Source organism: Stegodyphus dumicola, chromosome 1, assembly GCF_044657685.1.
Source record: "Stegodyphus dumicola isolate Sdum_Otavi_A_Nest chromosome 1, ASM4465768v1".
NCBI lineage: Eukaryota > Metazoa > Arthropoda > Arachnida > Araneae > Eresidae > Stegodyphus > Stegodyphus dumicola.
The window spans coordinates 78329715-78355841 of NC_140768.1; the positions used below are offsets into that span (position 1 = coordinate 78329715).

Genomic DNA, 26127 nt, shown 5'->3' on the forward strand with positions numbered 1-26127 from the left:
TCAGATTGAATTAAATCTACTTCATCGATAGCGAGTAAACCACAATAGAATAAATGCACTTTTTAAAATTCAATATATTTGTTTACCATAGCGACACACTGGCTCTAGGTTCGCTTAACAGCGTTACATTTCATTCATTTTTTAACTCAGAATGCACAAAACATATATCATCTTAAGAATTATCTAATCGCTGCCACATGTTCTATTCAAATACTATAATAAATCTAAAACCATGTATAAAAGAAATTAAGCAAAGAAGAACAACAACAACTAAAAAAAATATGATGTGTACACCACATGACTTCCTTGTACGGAATATTATATTATACGCATTTGTTTCTTGCATTTCTTTTAAACTTATTGGATTTAATTAAATCTACTTCGCCGACAGCGCATAAACCACAATAGAATAAAGGCATTCTTTAAAATTCACTCTATTTGCTTAACATAGCGACACTCTGGCACTAGGTTCACTTAAGAGTATCATATTTCGTTCATATTATAACTCAGAATGCACAAAATGTATATCATTTAAAGAATTATCTAATCGTTGTCACATGTTCTTTCCAAATACTATAATAAAGCTAGAACGATGTAAAAAAGAAATTAAGCAAACAAAACATAAAAAAAACAGTTTTTCACAGACGACTGAGTATTTCTCATTCAATTAATTCAGTTTTCACTTCGCGACAAGACAAAAATACATAAAAGCTCAAAATATCTGTATTAAAAATTACTAATTATTAAAAATTAAGTAAATCTTAAACACTTATTTCCTCGAAAAAATTCCAGAAAGGATTAAGCATGATTTAATTCGCAATAATAAATGAAGGCGTTATTTTTATTGTTGCGAAGCTTAGTCTCTCTAGATTGGCAACAAATCTACAATTCTGCTGTTTCAAATGTAAACAAATATGTCCGCCATGTTATTTAAAACTTAACCGCACTTAAACAGCTTTTAAATTGTTGATAATTGTACAAATATTGCTTCCAGAATTACGAAAGGCATAAAAACCTTAACCGGAAGATAAGAACAACATAACTCAATCATTTTTAAAGCAAAAAATGTACAATTTACAAACATATAAGAGTAAAGAAACTGAGATCATTGTGCCGAGTAACAAAGTGGATATATATATAAATATAGTATTTATATACGTTTGGTGCGGCCGATTGCAACCAAAATACGAGGTGCACTACTTGTTATAGCAGTCCTATATACAAAATTTCAACGTTCTGAGGCTACTCGTTTTTGAGATATGCGAGATACGTACGTACGCACGTACGTACATACGTTCGTACAGACGCCACGAAATATTCTCTTCAGAATTAATTTTAAAGCAGTTTTATAATTTTTTTGGAGGAAACGAGTCTTTTATTCTGTCCTTACGTACAGATATCACGCAAAAACATCGTTAAATTGCATTCGATAGCGGTCAAAATGGATATTTTCGTTGAAATATGCTGCCTGAAACCTTTCGCGATTACAATACTTCCTTTTTACTTCGTACAAGGAAGTAAAAAAGAAACAGTTTTTCACAGACGATTCAGTATTTCTCATTCAATTAATTCAGTTCTCACTTCGCGACAAGTTTGAGTTTGATTAAAACTCAAAATGTCTGTATTGAAAATTATGAAGTAAATCTTAAACACTTATTTCCTCGAATAAATTCCAGAATGGATTAAGCATGATTTAATTCGAAATAATAAAAGAAGGCGTTATTTTTGTTATTGCGAAGCTAAGTTTCTCTAGATTGGCAACAAATCCACTACTCTGCTGTTTCAAATGTAAACAAGCAATGGCCGCCATCAAAAACATTATTAGGCTTAGCGGCACTTAAACAACTTCAAAATTGTTGATAATTCTAAAAATATTGCATCCAGATTTACTAAAGGCGTAAAAACCTTAACCGGAAGATAAGAACAACATAATTTAATCATTTTTAAAGCAAAAATTGCACAATTTACAAACTTATAAGAATAAAAAAATTGAGATTACTGAGCCGAGTAACAGAGTGGATATATATATATATTTATATACTTTTGGTGCGGCCGATTGCAACCAAAATACGAGGTGCACATCTACATGTTATAGCAGTCCTATATACAAAAGCCCACCAGCGGCCGAGCGGTAAAGACGCTGAACACTAGTAGTTCGGTCTGAGGTTCGAATCCCGCGAACGGGCTGGCTGCATGGGTGTTTTCGTGGTTTTCCCTTAGAAAGTCCTTCACGAAGGCATCCCTCCCTTTAGGCAGATAGCCCTCGTGTGCTTTGCCATAATTGAATAAACCAATCTAATCCAATCCTATATACAAAATTTCAACGTTCTGAGGCTACCCGTTTTTGAGTTATGCGAGATACGTACGTACGCACAGACGTCATGAAAAGTTCTCTTCACAATTCATTTTAAATCAGTTTTAGAATTTTTTGGGGGGAAACGAGTCCTTTACCCTGTCCTTACGTACAAATGTCACGCAAAAACGTCCTTAAATTGCATTCGATAGCGGTGAAAATGGATATTTGAGTTGAAATACGATGCCTGAAACTATTCGCGATTACAATACTTCCTTTTTACTTCGTACAAGGAAGTAAAAATGGGACATATGTAAACCTAATCGACGTATATGTCTGATGAATCAACACCACTCTAAGGTTAAATTTTTACCGAATTTATTTTTGACTAGAGCTTGTATTTATTCCTTACAGTTTCTTTACTATCATACTAGCCTTGAACACACATGCTATCTTTCACAGAGACATACAATTAATCAAAAAGTAGCTAATAAATTAAGTAAAAATGCACAGATTTGATAAATTATGAATAAGATAATAAAGAAAGTAAAATTATTTTCACTCAGAAACAAATCAAAGGCTGTACTGGGAACTTTTATTAAATTATTATACACACGCAGTGTCTGCAATTGAGTAATCAAATTCGAAAGAAGAATGAAGAACAACACAATTTATGCATTTGAAAAGGCTGTAAATTACTGAATGTAAGATATTTTTGAGCTAATGCAAGTATTGGATTAAGCAGATAACGAGAGAAAAGATTTTTTAGAGGTATTTTTTTAGTGTGGCTTTCAAGAGTATACAATTACGGTCTTTTGGATGTTTTCATATCAGAGAATTTCAATTAAGAAGCGGTTTTGATAGAAAAAAGTAATCACAGGGTAACAAGTCTGGGAAGTAAGGCGGATGGTTGAAAATAAAACTTCTTTCCGGGGCAGTAATTGCTGTGCTCACACTGATAACTCTGGAGTATAATGCAATTGAAACAAAGGTGGTTTTTTTTTTTTTTTTTTTTTTTTTTTTTTTTTTTTTACACAAAAAAAATTGTTTGAGAATCAGGTAACAAATTACCTTTAAAAATTAATACAGTTGTGACTTATGAGTCTTATATAAGTTTTAAACCCGTAGTCTTACAAGAATCTCATTGTTTAATTACCACAAATTGCGCATCTCATCGCTAGCGCTACGGCTAAGTTAGGTTATTCTGACATAGTAAATCAAGCAAGAGTTATCTGCCCAAGAAAAAGGATGTTTTCGTGAGGTATGTTTTAAGGGAAACAAAGCTTATATTTATATCCATTAACCACTGGGAAAAGCTCGAAACCCGATTATGCAACTAGTCCATTCGGCGGGATTCCCCTGATCGAACTACCAGTGTTCAGCATCTTTACCGCCTTAGAAGCTGGTGAGCCTTAAAAGAAAAAGAATAATGGTTTTTAATTGCAAAAAATTATTTATCACATCCTACATATTTTATACTCGCTTGGGATCAAGTCAAGGTCGAACCTTCAGTATTCAGCTGCCATAAACACTCGACCATTGGTGAGTCCATGTTAAGATACTTTGTTTATGATAGTTCTATTAGAAGGACTCTTCGAATGAGAACATTTTCATGGGTTCCTCAAAAAGTTTGATAAATGCTGTTTTCCAAAAATACAGAGGTTTCATGAGTTATGATGTTAACACATAACTTTCGTTCTTCGATTAACTCAACCAATTTTCTGATTAATCTCACTAATTTGCGCGTAAGCATCCAAACGAGAATTTGGATTTCTTTATTCATCCTTTCGATGCATGAAGATAATTTAACAATTCCTACATCAGGAAGCCAAAAATAATGGAAGCTATTTATTCTCCGCCCAACAATCAATGAAAATGATGGCACTAAATGTTCTTTACCCTGGCAATCACGGTTTAGCCTTAACGTTATTAATCCATTATTTCAAATACAGTTGCTCGCCATTTCTTTAGATAACTGACCACTTAATGAATTTTTAATTGAATTAAAGACCATAAAAATAAAACGTGTTTCAGCACCGTAATGACAAAAACACTGTATCTTCGTTTATTTTTCCCGTAATATATTGATTCGGTTAGAAACCTCCCCACTTAATTACAAACAGACGCCAAATTAAATCAAGCAAAACAATGTTTAATTAATTTCTTTTATAGATATATCAGAACTCGGTAATGCTACATATTTGATTATTTTCAGCACTGAATAATGATGTTATCACCGAGCCAGCTGTTATGAGGAGAAAAGGATTTTTTTTTTCCTTCAGCATTGTTTACAAGCTTAATATGAAGACATAACTTAATTTCAAATGGAATAATTCTTCCACATTATGGCTGTTTTCTTTCGCATAAAAATTAAAAAACTCTCAATGTGTGAAGCATATCAGAGTTAAACAAATCGAAAATATTAAACTTCATTATTTCTCGCATAATTATTTTCAGTACAAAATAAATTAACTAACTAAAAATCGAAAACAATATTTAACTCATCGCATTGTTTAAAAGCTTAATATAAAGATATAATTTAATTTAAAATGGAATAAATCTTCCATTTTATAAGCTCTCCTTTTTAACATAAAAATTTTTAAAATGTAAGGTTTGAAGTATATCAGTATTAACCAAATTAAAAATATTTATCTTGGTTATTTCTAGCATAATATTTACAACTTACATTATATAACTAGAAAATGAAGATAATTTATTTCATTGCAGAACACGCTATACGAAGAGGATCATTCGCACAAGAAGTTTCTTTATCGCCGTATGCAATTCAACTGTTCTATCTTAATAATAAGAAGGAATTATGTTATTTTGAAATCATATCAGGTTGTTAAACAACATATATTTCATATAGAATGGTGACGCCATTATAAACTGACATTTGAAATACTACGTGGAATGACAAATTTTTAAAATCACATGCGATTTACTGGCCGCCATGAACGCCACTTGTTTCATATTTATTTCCACGTTTGATTTTCGAGCCTTAATTATTAAACTATATAAGATGATTTTATGCGATATATTTAATATTTATCAGTAACCTAAGAAATAAGTTTCTAATGTACAGCCTTTTTCTGGTTTCCTTGCGTAGATATAAAGGGGTTTTACAGAAATAATATATACATATGTCTCACTGTATTTCCAATTAAGGTAATTTTTAATAGATTCAATTGCACAAAATTTCGCACAGCTTTTGCGATAAGCCGTACGTATTCAACCCGTATGCCATGCGTGGCGCGGCAAGCTTCTACATGCAGGCCAAAATGAAATTTTGGTAGTCCGAGAAGCGCAGCACTTAAGAGGGCGATAGAGACCACGACAAAATAGCCTAAATTAAAGCCTTCTGAACTAAAAGTCTAGGTTTCGCGAAGAGTCTTCAAATTTTTTAGTATCTAAAAATATGCAGGCGACATAAAAGAGTGCCATGGCGTATGTGTAAATAAGTAATTATATTTTGCATTCAATGACATGATGAAAAATATGCACGTTCAAATTTGATTCTGTACGCATATTTATATAAATACTGGCTGACACGAATATCTTATTAAAAAACGTTTCACAATAATTAATCAAGTAGACTGACAAAATAATAATTTCCACACCGAGGCATAGGAGAGTTTGGTATCCTCAGACCCATATTAAAAAATATAATTGTTATATGATTTACGAAAGGATACATGTTTTGTGTAAAAGAGTATCCAAGTATAACAATAATCTTGAAATACGAGTGTCGATAAACACTTATTTTTATTTTTGAAAAATGTATAAGGTATAAAAAATACTTTTATTTAGTTTTAGATACTAAAACTGAATGCGATTTTTGTCGGATGATATGAAAAGTCAATATTTGTGTAACATGTTTTTTGAACTAAAATTAGAAATAAGACAGTTATATTTAGGCTATTTTGACAAGGCTAATTTTTCATGAGTTATTTTGTCGTAAGCTGTTTTGCTGTGTACTATTTTGAGGGGTCACGCAGAATTTAATATCTTGCGAATCACATATATTGGAAATAAAAATTGCTAGTCACGTGTACTAAAACATTTCGTTTCCCAAACGTATGACAAAACTCAAGTTTCACATGTCTTGCCAAATTTAAATTTTAAGAAATCCACTTCCTAAAATACAGACCTCTGCCAAATGCAATTGGCAGAAATTCACAGCTAATCTTACATTGCGCATGCACGAATTGTTGCAGTTGTGCAGTTACGTTGGCGCGTAGCAAAACTAATTTTCCATTATTTTAATTTTAAGAATACATTCGTATAATTTTAGTATCCATAATTGCATAAGCTTCTTCAGAAAGCAAGTGAAAACAGATGACGAAAATAGATTACGTCAGGAGAAGTGGGAAAAGGAACACGTTGTTGTACGAAATGAATATGGTCCAGCAACTCGTTTGCTTTACCTATTTGAAGATTTCAAAAGGTACAGCGGTGAGAACAAATGAAATATGTTACAAATTCAACCATTGTGAACGTTTACTGACGCAGAAACTGTCAAGGAATGTTCATGAGTTCTTCCAAGTATTATTTGAAAACTTAAGTAAAATTAAAATCAAATAATTTCGTATATTAAAGCTAACGAACTCTTAGATTCCGCCTGCATTAAGCGTACACAAAATATTGCAAAAACGCATTTTACATCATAGAAGATTTTAAAAAATTGTACAGATTTTAGCTTGGTCATTGATTCTAGCATTGAGATTTCAAAAATACCGCAGTGTTCTATTTTTATTAAATACTGCAGAGAAAAGAATTTAATTTAAAATGACTTTCAGAAATTTCTTCCTGTGAAAAATCAAATCAGAGGCAAATATTATCTCCATTTTATTTGTACGTTTCTAGGAAACAATTATATTGATATAACGAAATTATTTTGTGTGTGCACATATGGATGTCTATCAATGACGTCTCATGAGAAAGGATTTATTTCTGTGTTAAACCAGAAGTCTGATTTAAAAAATGTGTCATTATTTCTTTATATCATTCATCAAGAGAACTTAACAGCACGTGTCACTATGCCTGAAATAGAAGCCATGACAAAAATTGTAATAAATATAATGTTGTTCCCTCACAACCACTGAATCGTAGAAAATTTGAAAAATTAATGGAAGAAATTTAAGAGTAACTATAGTGACGGATAGTGGATGGTTAATGAGAGAAAACGTTTCAGATCGGTATTTCTTTTACACCCGAAAGTTATTTTATATGAAACAATAAAGCAGAATAAACAGACATAAAAATAATAGGAGATAGCATATTTTAACCTTTCTGTGCACTAACATAAAGACTTATTCTCAGTCGGGGATAACAAGGTGAAAATAAAATTATCTCAAAGTTGGTAAATAAAATACTTGCTTTTGAGGAGAAACTAAGTGTTTATTTCGAGAAAATACAAAAGCAACTGCAAAATTTTCCATCCGTAAGAAAAACTAAACAACGTAGTACTCAATTATCTTCAGAAAAACTAGTTACTAATTTCAAATTACTTAACTGCCTTATCTAAAAGATTTAAAATCAAAAAGATTTATGAAATATTAAGAGCTGTATATTTCTTGCTAAGAACCTCAAAAGTTAGAATTAGCAGTTATTGTAAAACTAGCAGCATTAAGATAGCATTATACAACGTTAATTGATGAATTCATCGAGAAAAATGGATACGAAATTTATACATAACGGTTATTTTTAAAGCGGGGTATGCTGAATTTCGGAAATTAGTGCTTTAAAATACACGACTGTACAAAAGTGTTGCTAACGTTTTTCGCATTAACGTATCATTGTGAATCATCCTGTTGTTATAAAATTAAATATACGAAGAACATATAGAAATCAACTTCCAGATTTCACCATTACGATGTTTTAAAAGTCACTTTTAAAGCAATGATAAACCTCACTTGTCAAAAACAGTGCAATATTTGTTCCAGTACCAAAAATTACATCACTTTAGGATACATTAATCACTTGAGACCCGAGCAGTAATTCCTCGATATTTTTATCTAATTTTTTGTGTATGTACTTAAAATGGAACTATTAAAAAGAAAAATATATAAAAAGTACATTTTGAAAATTGTATTTATGTTAATTAAGTGGTACCCAAATGTGTATCTTGGAACTACATGCATATAATGTCATTATAATGATGTAAAGAGTTACATCAATGTATATAGTTTTTTTTAAACAGTTATTCGTTATGAAATTCAAAGAAGCAATTCCTGTTTTGTAAGCTACAAGTAACATTTAATACATCTAACTCTTGATCCCCCCCCCGTTTGCTGATAACGGCCCTCTGCGACGGGCTTGCCCATGTGACTGGCAGGAGCAATTGATGACCAGTGCTGCCTGGTGTCCTATCCAAGTGGTGTGCTGCTTCGCTGGAAGGGTAATAGTGGAGGTTGAACCTCCATGAAGTGCCCAAAGGGATAGTGGACCTGTAGTGTGCGAGTGCACGGAACAGGGAATGCCCAAATCTTGTTTGTTTGTCCATCATATCAACACCTCCCATGTAAATGTTATACGCCCTTAGAATAGAAGGTTGCATGACATCTACTCGCTGTCTTTGTTCTTTTGCCCACCTCTTACACCTGCTTTCAGGTTTGATACCAAATGTACTTGACAAAAGAAGACATTCATTTTCTTCAGATGTTAGAATGCCTTCATTTTCCAGATGTTCAGAATCAGTATCACTTTCTGGAATATTTTCGAAGTCTGGATAATCAATATCAGAGAGTTTATCCATCACTTTGTTCAAGCAACACTTTGATTTCTTCATATGTCAAATATTTTACTGAAAAAAATGAAAACAACATTTAGCACCATCGGTATACTCTGATTCCAAGGTACCCAAACGGGTATTTTCTTTTCTAAGTAAAAAAAATCGAAAACAATAACAAAGTAATTTTACAAAAATGCATGTGGAATAAAGCTTATAGACTTCTTAGTTTAAAAAATGAGTAAAAACTTAATAATTATAATCATTAATATTAAAAAAATAAATCAACTTACCTCTAGTCGGTCGAGACGCCATTTTCTCTCATTTCTCGATTTCAAAGCTGTATAAAATAGTTTGACATCAGTATGGTGCTGCACTCTTTTAGCAGACAATAAAGATCAGTTTTTTTCCCAATTGGATACTCTGGGATTTAAGTCAAACAAACGTTTATTATTGGAGTAAATGCTAATGTACTGAAGTCCCCAACTGGGTACCAAGGGTCTCAAGAGGTTTAAGTTTAATTTTTTAATTTTTATATTATTAAATTAATATTAAGTATTGTTTCGGCCTACTTGATACATGTTTGTAGCTCGAAATATAAGCTATATTAATGTATTTTCTGGCTTCGGTACTAAGAATTTCGTTTCTGTTGCCAAAATTTCACCTAAATTTTATTATAAGTTATCTGGGTAAAAATGAGATAATTTTATTCACTATTTTAAATGTCATTTTCCCCTTTGAATTTTTTAAAGTTCATAATTTTTCTTACATCGATTTTTATTTTGCTGGACACATAGCGCCGGCACGACTGTTTATTTCTTTTAATTGATTCCATTTCGCCTATTTTAAGTGACATACGTGTGTAGTACATCCGTGTACGTATTTCTCGTCTTTGAAGAAGACGGGAGTTTCATCCTTCTTCCTTGAAATGCATTGAGTTTTTCTAAATAATGAACTAATTTTGAATTTTACTTAACTTATAACCTAACTTACTTAATCTAAGAAAATTTTAATACAAAATTACTTTTTTACTTTAGGTAAAAGGAACTGTCTTGGTGAGCACATGGCTGAAGTAGAAGTATTTCTCTATTTCACAAGACTAATGCAAAGATATATAATTACATTACCAGATAATGTGGAGAAAAAATTTAATGAAGTCCTAGGAATAGCCAAAGTTGTTTTCTTAAGCAACATTTGTCTAAAACTCCGTGACGAAGTGTATTCAGAAAAGATGGATTCTGCTTTAAAGGATGCTAAAGCTAAGTAATAAATTTATACGCAAATGACTTATTTTATTTTATGAAGTAATGAATACATTTTTCTGACAACTGATTAAAGCCCTGAAGCTGAGCGAAGTGGATAAAATGCATTGATATTACTTATTGTCCTGCTTATTAGAGTCCATATGCATATTATTAGAGTAACCCCGAGGCGGTAAATATCAACTATGCTGCAATCGGTAATCGAAACAATGCTAGCAAACTACCAATTGCTAGCTGGGTATTCTAACCCCTACACTACAAGTATTCGCGAAAAGAATCGCTTGAAACACGACCATATGGGTTCGTAAATAATTTAAAGCTTTCAACCTTAGAAGATATACCTCCTTAGAGCAGTTTTTAGAGGAAACAAGTTCGCTTACTTATTGCATTACACATACGGGAAAACAACATACTTAAAGAAACTTTGTTTGGGAAGATCTATTTGAGGAAATCTTCAAGTAGGCAGCAATATTCAACAGCTGGAAATCGAAGCTAGAACTAAACAATAAAATCCACTAAATGATGTAGATAGGTTTCATTATGCTTATATTCACTATGCTAATATTTTAATGCCAGCTAGTATATAGCACACATTATATTATCCATGTTTTAAATATCATTAAAAAAATATTTTAAAAAAATAATTACATTAAAATGCAATTAAGTCAATAAGACTTTCCTAGAAACTATCTAAACGCCATACTAAAATTAAAATAGATAGATTATATCGATTTTAAGAACACTTTTTATTTCTATTTGGCAAATAATTTTTTAATGTTATTTGTGCTTTGGACAAAGCACTTATTGATGAAAGGTTACAAAGACAATTTTATTGATGAAAGGTTACAATGACAATTTTAATGAAAGAACTCGGCCTTCTTTCTATACGGAATTTATAACTCTCATAAGCAGAAAACTGGATAGTGAAAAAACTGGTAGGACAAAAAAAAATCAATATCTTGTTAACAAACAACAACAATCCTAAGAGAGATTTTTCGAAAATTTGAATTAACAGAACCCTAACATAACAAGCAGTAATTGCATATATAATGAAACTACACAAACAAATGCTTCAAAATTTATGGTCCAGAATGAGGAATTACTCTGAATATACAAAGCAATTTTCTCCCTTCAATTCACTATACAAAGCTACACATTTTACAGTAAAATAATTCAGTATGTAAATTTTTCAAACTGTGGGACTTATTTCATATTTTTATCTTCATACTAATATATGCTGAATTTAAAGAAACTACCTTAAAATTATGACAAAATATTAAGTCATTCTTCTGCTTATATTGATTCTTTGCATTTAAGAGTTCTTTAAAAAAAAATAAAATAAAAGTACTCGATCTTCTCAAAGAAATAGTTTTAAATTAAAGCCAAATTATGCATACCTGAATTCAGATGCAATAAAGAGTATCATTATAACATGATGTGTTTGTAAAGAATGATTTACATGTTAGTGAATTCTATTTATTACAATTACACATCTTGAATTAGCATTATTCAGAAAAATTTAAATCATGTTATATCAAGTACAAATATAAGTTTTTGAAATAATATTTATTCAAGCTAAGCAATCTCAAACAACATAAAATGATAATACACAACCACCAAGTACCTTTTTAAATAATTATATGACCTACAGTAACTATAATTTAGAATAAAATTTTAGAACATAATTACATAATTCAAAAGTATGAATCTCCAAATAATCAGTCAAAGGAATTGTAAATCAAAATACAACATTGATAACATGCAAACTTCTACTAAAAAATATAGCTGAAAAAGTACAAAAATAAGTACCTTATTATGTTTTTAAGTATAACTGGTATTTTATAATTTTTAAAATGCTAAAAAAATATAGCAGTAATAAGAATTTGTTCACTAAGCTCTGACAACAGTAAACTGTCTCCAGTATTATGCTATAAGCAACTAACAATAATTGCCACAGATCTAAAATCATCTAATCTATTCTTCTTATAAATAACAAAGCAGTCATGTTACACAAAAATGGGGCCATTTAAGTTTATGTAAAGAAGCAATCAACATTTGCCAATTCTACATACAGGCATCATTTTTGGCATGACATAAAAATTTTCTTTAATTGAAAATTATCATTGACAAACAACATGCTATTAATGCAACAATAAAGTCCTTGTAAAATATTTAAAATATTTATCTCACATTTTTATTGCATAATATCCAATAATAATGTTAATATAGTTTTCAATAAAATTTGTACTTATTTACTAGTATGAGAAAAATGATGATTTTATTCTATTTTAGGAAAAGACAAACTATAGTTGTTCAGAATTAACAAAAAAAGTTCTCAAATTCTAATTAAAAAATCAATGTAAGGCAAACATTTAAAGAAGCACCTCAAGAATTTTTCTATCTACAACTTAATTATTCAATATTGATAAAATTACATTACAGTTATTTTCTATGTAATATGAATACTATCAAAATTATGATGCTAATATAATATTCCTGACAAATAACATAAAATTACTTGAAATCAAGATATTTCATTCATTTTCCCTTGAAATATGGTACTCAGCTACTTTGAGGGAGGTGGGGATTAAATTTGCCAATGGCATGTTCCATGTAACTGGTAATTAAATTTCCAAAAATGAATAAATATATACAAATCATCCCATTTATTTCACTACATTTGTTGTTTTGAATTTGATTTTCTTCACTGCTCAAATGATAGAAAATTATCATACTCTAAAAATATTTTCATTTTAGCTTAAATCATTACAGAATTACACTGGGTATGAGAATAATTTGAGGTTTTACAACTGTCTTTTTCTTTTTTTAACTAATTTCTGTTCTTGATAACAACAAATATTTTTATATGAAGAGTAACTGTATCAATTAATGACAATTTCTCAGGTTCTAAAAATAATGAATCGCATGCATCAATATCCACGCGCACAAAACAAAAACAAAAAAAAAAAAAAATTGCAAATATAAGTCTTGGAAAATATCAAATAATATAAAGAATAATTCAGAATATATCACAATTTAGTAAAAAATTCAATCTAAATTCGATTTTTATACACATTTTACATCATTGAAATAATCCGTACATGTATCAAACACAAACTTAGCACCTATACCTGTATTACAAAATTTAAAAATAATATCACTCTACATAACTCCAAAATGATCAGAAAAAATCCCTACATGATAGCAAACAACACTGACTTATTGACTATAAACTTCTCCATTCATAATAACAAGACTTATGATAAAAATCATGATAAAAAGTGCATGCTATAATAAAATACTTTACATATACTATAACAAGCATAAAGGCACAAACTTACTGAAAACTGTAGAAATTACACAGGTAACAAAACATAAAATTTGCAATATCCATTTAAAAACAAAAATTGCAAAATGCGTTTCCTTATGATATTTACCACACCAAAAAGCTGCATAATTACATAGATTCACTTCATTTATGTGCAAGAAAGTCAATTTTTTTTAAAAAAAAGGACGGTCATGAAAAGTACACTGATTTTGTATCCTGTTAGTTCAAAGTCAGCATACAGAAAACACACATTTATGTTCCAAACATTTCAGAACTGAAATAAATATATATATAATGAATTTTTATATCAAACACCCCAATTATTTGGAGAATAAAACTGGAATGCTAAACTATACAACAATGATGTTAATAAATGAACATTATTAATGATTCTTCAGAAGCCCAAAGGGAAAAAGAAAAGGAATTCAACTACGAACCACCTTGCATTAACAGTTTCTTTCTATATAACAATAAAAATCATTTATGCCTGTTAAATTTTTCTGTTAGAAAATGCGATTTAAGATGAGAAATAAATAAAATTATCTCAATTATTGATAATATCCTACAAATAAAAATGGGGCAGAATGGTAAAAAAAGGAACTATTACAAAAAAGGAACTGATTATGAGCAATTATCAGTAGCATCTAGATATATTGACTCAAAATACTAATAACAAAGAGAAATACTAGTAACAAAGAGAATTCCTCCCTCCCCCTTAAGACTAGTTAAGCAAAAAAAAAAAAAAATGTGGCACAGCATCAAATCTAAAACAATAATCATGACTAGGTTTTAAAAAAATGCGAGCAACAATTTGCAATTAGAAATGGTTCACACAATTTAATTCCAGTAAGCACATTCAGATTATAAATCAATGAATGTTAAAAAATAATCAGCAGTTTGCTGATGCTCTTAAATGCATCTGTTAGTAACCCACAAGGAATTCAACAAAATTCTCTGATAAAAAATTTCTTTCTTAAACATGTTTTCATTACTTGAATGTATGGATCAAAATACATTATTGCAAAATATATGAGATATTGATTCATGAATTTACTCTACAATTATTTCATTGCCAGAGAAATTCAATGATTATGCTTCTGCAATGTTTCACAGTCACACATTTTAAATAAAATATATAAATTATAGATTAATGAACATCTAATGTAACATTCAAATATAATTGTATATATTGTGCAGATAAAATTTATAGACATTTTAATTTGTTTCATTTTATTTATCAGAAATACCTTTCTCTTTTTCTTAATACAACAATCACTTTAAAAAAAATGCAGATAACGTGAGTAATAAAAATAAATACAACAAAACTGAGCACTTAAACGACTATTAAAAAATGTCATGGAATTTCAAATTAATTCTTGATGAATTAAATAGTTCAACTATTTAATGCCCAAATGTGAAATCTGTGAAAATTATGAGACTGCTGTTGCTTCTGATACAGTAGACATTGACAGAAGATGACTCAAGATTTTAATTTTTCGTTCAGCATGCCTATATGCTCTCTCCATCTTCACTCTTTTTTCTTCTGCAACCTGTAACTTTTGCATCAGATGTGTCTGATCTGACAGCATATCTTTTAACAAAATATCAACTGAGCTTGGCTGGTTTCCCTTAAAATATGAAGAAAATATTATTTAAAAAGGTATATTTTTAATCTGAAGATATGACAATTACATTTTTTCACAAATAAGAGTTTACAAAATAGAGAATTCAATTATGATAATTTACGGATGTATTTTTAATGGCTCAAACATACCTTATTAATAGTTCTTTGTTGGCAAATGAATGACATACTACTGTTACAGTACAGTTACTTGAAGTTCGATTGTGCATGTTACAAACTGTTATTTACATCATTTATGTAGTTTGACAACAAAATATTCAGACTAAATTTACAAACAAACAATTGATACAAAAAAGCATTCAAACTGAGATTATTTCTGAATTAATTATTTACTACTTAACTTCAATTCTGGAACTTAAAATACAGAAATTTTTTTAAATTTCATTACTTGAATGCCAACGAATCTTCTACCATAAAATTTAAATGCTAAATAAAATATGCTTCTGTTTTGTAATAGATAATTCAACTGAAAGATGACAATAATAAATAACACATCAAAGTATGTCATTATGATAGTAAATAGAAAAATATTTCACATTTGCATGAATTTAAATTAATGACATTAAATTTTGAAAAGAAATTCAGATCTGTTATTTTAACTGAAATATATATTACAAAAGAGTTTCTCAAAGAACAACATATTTTCTTGCTATAATATCTTCAGGAAAATTTTCAAGCGAAAACGTGTTTTATTTTTATACCATATGCTGTTAATACACATGTAGTATGTATATGTATGTGTATGTGTATATATTTGAAGATATTTATTTATCTTTTCAACACTGAAACTAAAAGATCAGTTGTTGATAAAATTATGAATCAGGTTACAGATACATACAAAATCTACACAAATGCAAAATTTAGAAGATTTGAAAAAAAGATTTGGGTAAATTCTTTTAATGCTATATTTTAATTACTATTACTATTCTAATTACTAATTAATTTATATTTGTAATGAAGAACACTTTATAGTTAGTTTTCATTCTCATCTAAAATATAATGAGAGATATGCTATTTGAAATATACTTATGGATTTATTTAGGATTTACACTTTTCCGTAAGCTTCTTATCATCTAGGAAATCCCATAATTTATTATTCTTTGTGTATAACAATGCTTAAAGCATCAAAATTTAATTAACAGAACACTGCCTATATTTTGTTTTTAAGGAATTTCATTTTGCATTCATTTTCATTTTTAATCCATCAAAATCCGTAATTAGTTTATACGCATTTTAATAAGTTTGAATAAACAAACAGCAATGTTATACTGAAAAGTATTCTCACATATAATTAACTATCTTTTTGTAACTTCCTGAATGTACTTACCTATAACTGCCTTAATTATGATGATAATACCATTACAGACTGAATACAAAATTACCCTCAGTTTTTTTATGGTGGTTTATAACAAAAGGAAAGAGACTACACTGAAAGTGACTTCAAATATGAACTTGAATTTTATAAGAAAGATAATTAAATAATTTAACTTCTACATTTTGAAGTACTTCCACGTGATTTTTTTATGGAAGTTACTTAATATTTCTGAAATAGTATTAAATTGTCCTTGTAATTTAAATTTGTTTCTCTTAAAGATAAATATAACGATTCTTATATTCTTTACTGAAAGCTAAAAAGTTTAAATCTTTTAATAACATATAGAACATTTGTTTTAAACAAAAATATTACATCAGGCATGTTCTAAGATGACTAAATCCAGCATTTCATACACTACATTACATAGTAAAATTGTCACCCTTACCATATTTTACATTATAAAATCATGTTTTGCTTCACTAATGAATTTCATTTTTTACTAATGAATGCAACTTTTGCTAATGAATTTAATTTTCTCATAAACTAATTTATATGAAATTCTAAAACTAATATATTTTTCAAGCCTGGAATACTGTAGATTTTCTACGAGTTAAGTACTGATTAGTTAATTGCTTCTTTTTTGCACTGAAATTTTTTTTCTGTAATACCTTTTAAAAAAGAAGTTTTACAGTTTCTTATTTTAAGCTATATAATCTCTTAAATGGTTATTTAAAAAATTTTGTGTAGTATCATAAGGAGTAAATTTATTATTATCAATTCTATTTTGCAGATTCAGCATTTATATATTTTTATGCATATTTTTTCTTTCTTTACTACCCTAATATTTTATTATACAGTAAATATTTTCATATATATAAGCACATTTAAAACTGTTTGTTCAAAATACTCTTTATTTGAAAATTCTTGTTTTAATTCATTATTCCAGTCTATTTTATTCATAAAAGCATATACTTCAAATATATTTAAGTGGCTGAAGGAATTACTTAGTTGTTATTCATTGCCTAGAAACATTTAATAAAAATATAAATATTTTATGGGGAATAATTCTTTCACTTTATTTGCATGAATGGACAGTCATATTTCTCATACAAGCGTTACATACTTTTTATGCCCTCGTGTACATCATGTAATTAATAATGCTTCATAATTTATTACTATTACTATAATAACCAAGTCCTGGATATTGATAATATATGCTTTTCTTTCCCTCCATTTTCTGTACTTTTGACGGTTTTCTACTTTCAAAACATTTGTAGAGGATTTTGAGGCTTCTTAGGGCATTTCTCAGGCATTGCAGAGCATTTTGAGAAAGAGTCTAATAATCAAACTGAAAACAAAATTATCTTGAAATAACACTGTATCAACCCCTGTGAACTCACTTTTACTAGGAAGCCATGTTATATCCACAGAACACTGCATATGTAATCTGTTAATCCTTATCTATAAACACAGGCTTGAGTGCCACTTCTAAGAATTTCACCATACTGGCATTTCCTAGCTATTTAAGACTTTTTGTGCACGTTTAGTTCCATAGAATTGCATGCAAAAAAGAAAAAGCTATTCCACAGACACATTCTTGGCAGACACACTCTCACAGCTATGTGAATACATTTTTTTATCTTCATAAAATCAAACTTTTTTTGTTGTTATTTAGTTGGTACAGTTCTGGTTCAGTTCAAATTACACAGACTGCTTTCTCCACAGACAAAATTGAAGGAAATCTTGCATACATCAGATCCAATTTCAGGACCCCAATTTCAACTATTAAAGAGCAGAATATGAAACTAGTTGTTGAAATAAATTACATTGATAAAAAAGCCAAAGTTTCAAATACTGCAGTTGCTAAATTTGAATTTAACAGTTTTGACTTAAAAACTGTGGCTTCCAAACTATGCAGAAAATATCTCTAATCTTGACAGGCAGATCGGGTACTAAGCTTCTTGCTACCCAGTGCAATCTTTGCAGATCCTAAATTCTTCAGCTCAGTGATGTTCTAAATTCCAAAGTTTTACCACATTGGTTGCTACCGGCCATGCTGACAAGAGAAGCAGACTCTTTTGAAGCTACAGAGGAGTTAATGATAAACTGTACTATATGCTGAGAGAAGCCTCCAACGATATAAAAACTTATGTACTGAGATCAGAAGATCTTTACTTTTGAAAACATCAAGAAGCACTTAATAATTGAGGACAATTGTAATATATTTGCATAAGGTTGAAAATTAAAAAATAAATAAATAAATAAAATAACAACATTCAAGTGACAGGTATGTGTAATTGGTTGGGTTTTAACCCATTTGTTAATGTTTGTCAATTCAGTCATTTTTATATTATTATTTTTTATTTGGGGGTTTTTAAATAACATTTCTTTCATTTGTGGGACCTTTTTTATTTTGACGAGAATTTTTTAGCAATTTTTTAGACCATTCAATTTTTAGGCACTTAAACCCAGGCTTTAACCATAGGTTTTACAATATATTTTAAAAGTTGAAACAGATTTATTAGGTTCTCAACCATCAAGACCACTTTAACAAAATCACTACATCTAATTTTCTTCCATATTAAAATCCTTTTAAGCCATAGAAATAAAATATAAAAGTTATTCATAGTTTTTATAAAAAACAATGTTACTGGTTATTATAAACAATCAAATCTGAAAACATTACAAAGATTATTGAAATCGCAAATAATTGATTTCATTGGATATAATTGCACATTGCAGAATTCATTGGATATAACTGATTGATTATTGCAAATAATTACACTCATTTGATTCCATTGGATTTGACTTAAAATGAATCCTATTTAACAGCAATGTCTAATTTCGCTTTTTTTTTTCGGGGGGGGGGGGGGAAGTATCTACCACATTACAATCTTTCATAAAAATATCTTTACTGAAGCAATGTAATAGCCAATTTGATTTTACTATACAACTCCACTTTTTTTATTTAAATATTTCTTTTATTCAATTTTTTAAATTAAATTCAGACTGCTATGTCTTATTAGAAGCGTTAAAATCAACTAAGCACATTATAGATGGGCTAAGTGTCGCAAACTAATTTAAAGAACCAGTTCACTTTACTGGTCGAATCACAAAATACAGCAGTAGCTCCTTTAGACTTCACAAGTGGCAGCTTTTGGTGGAAGCATGCCAGAAATGTTGGTATAAAGTTAGTTGATTCCAGTTTTAGGGGAAGAAGGCATGTTTTTCTTCCCATGTACGACTGTATCCATGTACTTTTGCTGCTGTCTCTTAAAGTTACTTCTCTTTGCTAAGCTTCTTTCTCTACTACCTAAAATGTAAACTGCGCATACAGAAATTGTGGGGCGTATTTAGAATGCCTAGTGTTGTACCAATTTATTTCTAAAATTTAGAATTATTTCTAAAATTTATTTCTGAATAATTATTCCACTTTAAAATAAAAATGTTTTAATCATCAAATCAGTTGGGAATTTTGCTCCAGTCAGATCTAGCAAAACTTTTTCCCAGCCATGAATAAAAAGTAAATTGGTTTCATCTTCTTTAGTTAGCTCTGCTAAATTCTATCAACATCCATGACAGCAAACCTCTAAAAATATCACACACACATATATAGCATATATAAGGAAACTTAGTAGTGTCCTGATTGAAAAGAGATTTTAGTATATATAGGTAATCTATACAGTCCTCCATCTAAACCGAGAACCTAAAGAAAGATTAGCATTTCAGAAATAATTAAATTCATTTTCATGCATGCTTTAAATAATGGATTATTTTTGTCTTTTAAATCTCATGAAAAATATCAGAAATTTTCTTACAAATTTATTTTATCATATCAATAACTTTAAAAGATTAATTTTTCAGGATAAAATCCACTTTCAGTGACAGTATATCTTTACATCGAAAACTCGCTCAATTTAATTAACTCATCTTTAAACATATTGTTCTAACTTGGCTCAGTGTTCTGTAAGTGGATAATTTTTCATATGCTGTTATATAAAGTGATTGGAAAATGTCAGACCAAAATGTAAGCTAAGGTACAGGGAATCAAAAGAAACATATTTTATAAGAAATGTGTGTGAAAATGGCCCATTCAGGGACACAAAGCCCTGATGAGCAGTGTATAAAAGCATTGTACTGCTATAAATCATCATTCTGCATAAGAATTTCAAGTGTAAAGTATCATTACACAAACGTGGAGTTTAATGGTATCCATTTTAGCTATATGGGACAGGTCAGAAACACAGCAGCTTTTTCAAAGGAAGTAGTCAGAAATCATTCTTTACAGCTTCTGTGTGCAGCCGTTCTATTTTAGCTATAGCCTTATATATAAAATGCATGAAGACAAGTTCCGTTTTCATCCAGTGATGCATAACACTGAAAATGCACATGAAGAATGATTATTTATGCCAGGAGAATACATTTACCTACTGCAAACCAACTCCTGCACAGCTTCAATGTACCATTTCTGCACGCGTATTCCACTATAAAAATCTTCTTATTTCTATCCCCTCTCACCTTAACTTGACATTTTTACAAACACTTTTAATTACCCTGTATGAATGAAGCTATTATTTATTAAAAAATTATGAAAAATATAAACATCTCATTAACATACCTTCAAAGAAGCATTCAACTTAGCACCATTTTGAGAGTTTTGGAAATCTGGTTCTGTAAATGCTTTCCCTGTTAGTACACAAAACAAAACAAAAAAACAAAAAATCTTAGTTTAACAATACCTCTGTTATTCGAAAAACTATGCAGTAACAGAAATTGTACTCTGTATGCACAAATTTTCATACATTACTAACCTTCAATTTATATTTGCATTGCAGACATTTTAGATAATTTGAAATTCTTTAAACAACAGATACTATGCTCAAATGCTGATTTTAAATAACAAGATTGAAATGATAAGACTAATCACTGAACAGAAAAAATAAAACAAAAATATGGTAAGCTACATAACAGTGTAACATATTACTGACAGGTAAAAAAATACTTAATTTACAAAATGGGAAAATATTAAATCTTAGGCCAAAAAATTGTTTCATTTTAAGTAAAAGTATTTTCTGGTAGGAGAACAGGCACTGAAATTATGAAAAAGTATTACCAATCTAGAACATCTCTTAAAACAATTTTACATATAACAAGCAGTAAAGAAAAACTTTATTTTGAATAATTTTTTACTTATCAGTAATGCTATTTGAATTCATCAAAAAACGTAATAAATACTTACTATCTGGTAGATATGTTTTCCTGATTTTTTCTACAGAAGGACTTTCATCTTCTGAATTATCATCTGAAAAGATATAAAGTACACTCATCATAAGTTATTAAAACAGAAATTTCAAATCAAGTTTTAATGTTTCTAAGATATCATACCAGAAGAAGATCCACTACCACGCCTTTTATATCCCACAAAAGAAGCCTTTTTATAATCTGATAACCAAGAATGGGTGCGACTCACTCCTTTATTTGAAGATGTGTCAATGTTTGAGTTCTGATGCATACTTTCCATTTCTAGTGTTAATTCATCAATTTTATCTTGAAGACCCTAAAATATATACACAGACAAAAACTGAACACATAGAAAAATAAAACATCTCAATTTTTTCCTGATCTACAAGCAGAATTAACTTATGTTATACAGATCACATAACATTATACCATTTTAAAAGGAATCAGACAGCTTATTTACATATAAAACTTCTTTTAGGATACAGGTTGATTACCACATTTAAAATTAAAATAGTTTCATATGTTGAAAATATCACAATTTACTATATAATTCTGCTTAAGAGACTGCAGTCTCTTTTCCCTTAAAGTCTCATTTTTATAATACTAATCAGCAAATGAGTATTTGAAATCCAAAATACTGATCAACAGCAAGAACTTCAGCCCTATCATTGTGAGAAGGACCTATAAATTAGTTAAACTTTGGAACAGATATTATTGCTCACCAACTGCTGTAAATTTCTTGGTGATGGCTATAACCCTCACATACAAAGACAGATAGTTGCACATGTCTGCAGTTCATGTCAGGAAAATAAGTGGCACAGAATTAGCTTAAATATTCCATTGAGTTATTCAAGCCATTCCTAGATAATTATGTACAATGACATGATACATTGCAATGAATTCAATAATGATCTGCAGCAGTTCCATTCTTGTAATTTTATGATACTATCCATTCACTCCATCCACCCCACTTTTTTAAGTCCATGCCATAGCATATGAACATTTCATAAAATCTCCTATTTTTTCTTAGTTTAACATTCTTGTCTAATAACCCATTTCCACATCAGTATGGCTGTCATATTCATCAATGATGGGCATCCTAACTTTATATACTAGTAGAATTTTACCTTGATATGGAATACTGCATCAGACAGCATTCATTTAATACCACCATCTAGTAACTGGCATGACTAACCCAGGCATTTGTTTATATATTTCACTATAACATTTTGAATATTTTTAAAGTTAGAAAATCTGCTCCCCTTTTCAGTTCTTTCAGATATTTACATATTTATGAAGTTCTTAACATTTTACATAATAGGATAAGGAATTGACTGGAATATTGTAAAGCACAAAAGAGCTATTTGCCTAGGGAAAGGAGTGCCTTCATGGAAATCTTTTTAAGGGAAACTGGCTTGTAATTATGTTACACATGAGGAAGACAATGAAATCTTTCATGCAGCTACTCCTTTGTAGAGATTTGAAACCAGATCAAATTACTAATCTTCAGTGATTTTGCTGCTTGACCATTGGTGTGTCCACGTTTTACTGATATATTTTGCTTATAAAGTTAAAAAGAAAAAATAGAATATAATGTACACAGATTGGCAAATTTAAAAGAAGAAAATTACTTGATTTGTTTTTTTGCATGTTTCCAACTCTTGTAGTAACATTTGGGTATTACGATCTTGCAGTTCACTGAGATTATTTTCCAATTCTGCAAGCTAAACAAAACACAACAAATGCAGTAAGACGGTCACAATGAATGTGAGAATGCAACACATCAAGTAAGATATATGTATCAATACAAAAAATATTTGAATGAAAATTAATATTTCTTAACATTTAAAATAAATTATCTTACCCTTGCTTTTAAATCTGGTATGACAGAAAGTTCTTTTTGCAACACTTCATTTAATTTTTCAGCTTCTATACACTTTTCTGTTGCCTCGAGTAGCTCTTGTTCCAAACGACTATTTTCCTACAGAATAATATTCCAAATTTCATTTTCAGTTATTTAAATTTTAATAATTAATGGGGTTAGAAATAAATGATAAGCAAGGTTTTTCGTAAGATGTATTCAAAACTTGCACGATGGAGAGATTTATAAAAATAACATTAAATTCAAAATGTATACAGAGAAAAATGCTGTCTTGTAAGAGAAATATTTATACACATATAAAAAAGGTAAATATGTTACGTAGTTATGCAATACAGGTAACAAACATGCAATGACATTAGTTTCTTATTACAAATAAGTTTTTTTTAATTATTTCAATCAGAAATTAATGATATTTCTCCATATATCTAAGATCCCCAACCTGGATTTAATTCATATGTACTATTTTGAAATACATAATAAATTCCTATTTTAAGGTAAATGACATAACTAATTGTATAGATTTTCACCAGCGATATACATTTACCCAGATACTGTGATAACTAGTATGTTCAATTACCATGCTAATTCATTTCATGACTAAGTTTAAAAGCCTGAACATCTGTACTCACTTTTGGAATAAATCTAGTCTATAGTCAAGATATTATATAATAATATGTAATAAAAAAAGATATTTTAATGAGCTTACATAAACATTCTATCTCTACTATTAAAAAATGAAGACTTTGTGAGTGAGTGCATTCCACTGTGGAAAGACAGTGGCACCTACACCCACCAAATTTTGAGCACAAGTAGTCTGTACTCGAACATGTGCACCTTGAAGCATCTGCATATAAAATTTTGAGTTTTTAATTCATTTTATATTTTATATGAATTTTATACTTGAAAAGATCATGAATCAATAAATATGTTATTTCGGCACATGAATTTTTATAATAATGCATAGCTCATTTTTGGCATGAGTACAAGAGATTAAAGTTTGAAAATTGAAAAAGATCTTAAAATAGGAGGTGTTTGTTGTAGACTTTTTATAAATATTTTTACCTATTTGTGGTAGTTTACTAACATTACTATAGCTATGTTATTTTAGTTTTCAGAACATCCATCATACCATTTAGGAATTACATAAGGATACTGGAATATAGATCAGTATATGTCTTTCATACTTTCTCAAGCGTATTTATATCATTTTTACATGTTAATATACTTTCCAGTGCATATTGACAGTACTTGAATTACATTTAGCTTGAATACAGGGACGTAGCTAGAGGGGGGCAAGGGCGGCATCTGTCCCCGGGCGCAGAATCCAAGGGGCGCTAAACTGATGTTAGGACATTTTAGAATTAAATGTTTTCCATCCTTGGCAAGCAGTAGGGGGCGCGAAATCTTCAGTTGTCCCTGGACACTGAAAACCTTAGCTACGACTCTGCTTGAATATATACAGGGTGGGACAGAGCAGTTTGCTTATTTTGAAATTTAATGAAAGGAAAAGTAATGCATATATATATTTAATTCTTTGGACAGCATCAAGTATAACATGTAAAGTTTATGTTCACACTGTTTTAAAGATAAATATCAGGCAGATGGCATCCATTATTGTCAATGCTTTCCCACACACTGACAGGTATGTTGGCTATAGCTTGACGAATGTTGCATTTCAAGTGAGCCAGTGTGTTAGGACAATCGTTGTAAAAAGTGATTTTTAGATAGTTCCATAGAAAATAATCACAGGGGGGCTAAATAAGGCCATCGTGCTGGCCAGTGCAAATCGCCTGTCAAAGAGATGGCACGTCCTGGGAAGTGTTGCTGCAAAACAGTCATTGACACACGAACTGTATGTGCCGTGGCACCGTCCTGCTGGAAGCATACATCTCCCACATTTATTTCGTTGAGTTTTGGTAAGAAGAACTCCTCAATCATATATACATAAAGATCAAAAGTCACTGAAAAGGCCTGCTCGTTTTCTTCAAGAAACCATGGTCCGATTATTCCAGCTCATGATGTTCCACACCAAACAGTTACATGTTCCAAATGTAGGGGATGCTGATGAAGTTGTCGAGGGTTATCAGTACTCCAATATCACATATTCTGCTTATTTAACCGATTGTGAAAGATGGAAGTGTGCCCCATCAGTGAAGAAAACAAGCGCGTTGTCAGGCATTGCAAGAAGCGTTTCACATGAATTTTCTCTAGCAATAAATTCACGTGGATTAAGTTCCTGCACTATAGTCAAATTACAGGGATGAAATTTCTCCATGAAGGATTCGCCTCACAGATCAAGCAGACAACCCAAAAGCGTGTGTGTGTGTGTGATTATGGCAAAGCCTCAAGGGCTATCTGCTTAAGGGGAGCTATCTGCTTATGCCTTCTTCTCGAGGGCTATCTGCTTATGCCTTCGTGGAGGACTTTCTAAGGG

At 30.0% G+C, this 26127-nt stretch overlaps 2 protein-coding genes across 3 annotated transcripts in view; one reads left to right on the plus strand and one right to left on the minus strand.

Moving 5' to 3' along the window:
- LOC118185452 (cytochrome P450 2J1-like) overlaps positions 1-10309 on the plus strand; it is a 49017-nt gene extending 38708 nt beyond the window's left edge. The window contains exon 8 of the mRNA XM_035355298.2: positions 10061-10309. Within this exon, the coding sequence (XP_035211189.2) occupies positions 10061-10290 (230 nt within the window). The 3' untranslated portion in view covers positions 10291-10309. The remainder of the gene's footprint in view (positions 1-10060) is intronic.
- A 1523-nt stretch (positions 10310-11832) lies between these two features.
- Positions 11833-26127, minus strand: part of LOC118185450 (ninein-like protein) — a 212267-nt gene continuing 197972 nt past the window's right edge. For both annotated transcript variants that reach the window (XM_035355295.2, XM_035355296.2), the window contains exons 11-16: positions 23676-23792; positions 23443-23535; positions 21956-22127; positions 21810-21872; positions 21189-21256; positions 11833-15241 (exon numbers count right to left, since the gene is read on the minus strand). In XM_035355295.2, the coding sequence (XP_035211186.1) occupies positions 15044-15241; positions 21189-21256; positions 21810-21872; positions 21956-22127; positions 23443-23535; positions 23676-23792 (711 nt within the window). In that variant the 3' untranslated portion in view covers positions 11833-15043. The remainder of the gene's footprint in view (positions 15242-21188; positions 21257-21809; positions 21873-21955; positions 22128-23442; positions 23536-23675; positions 23793-26127) is intronic.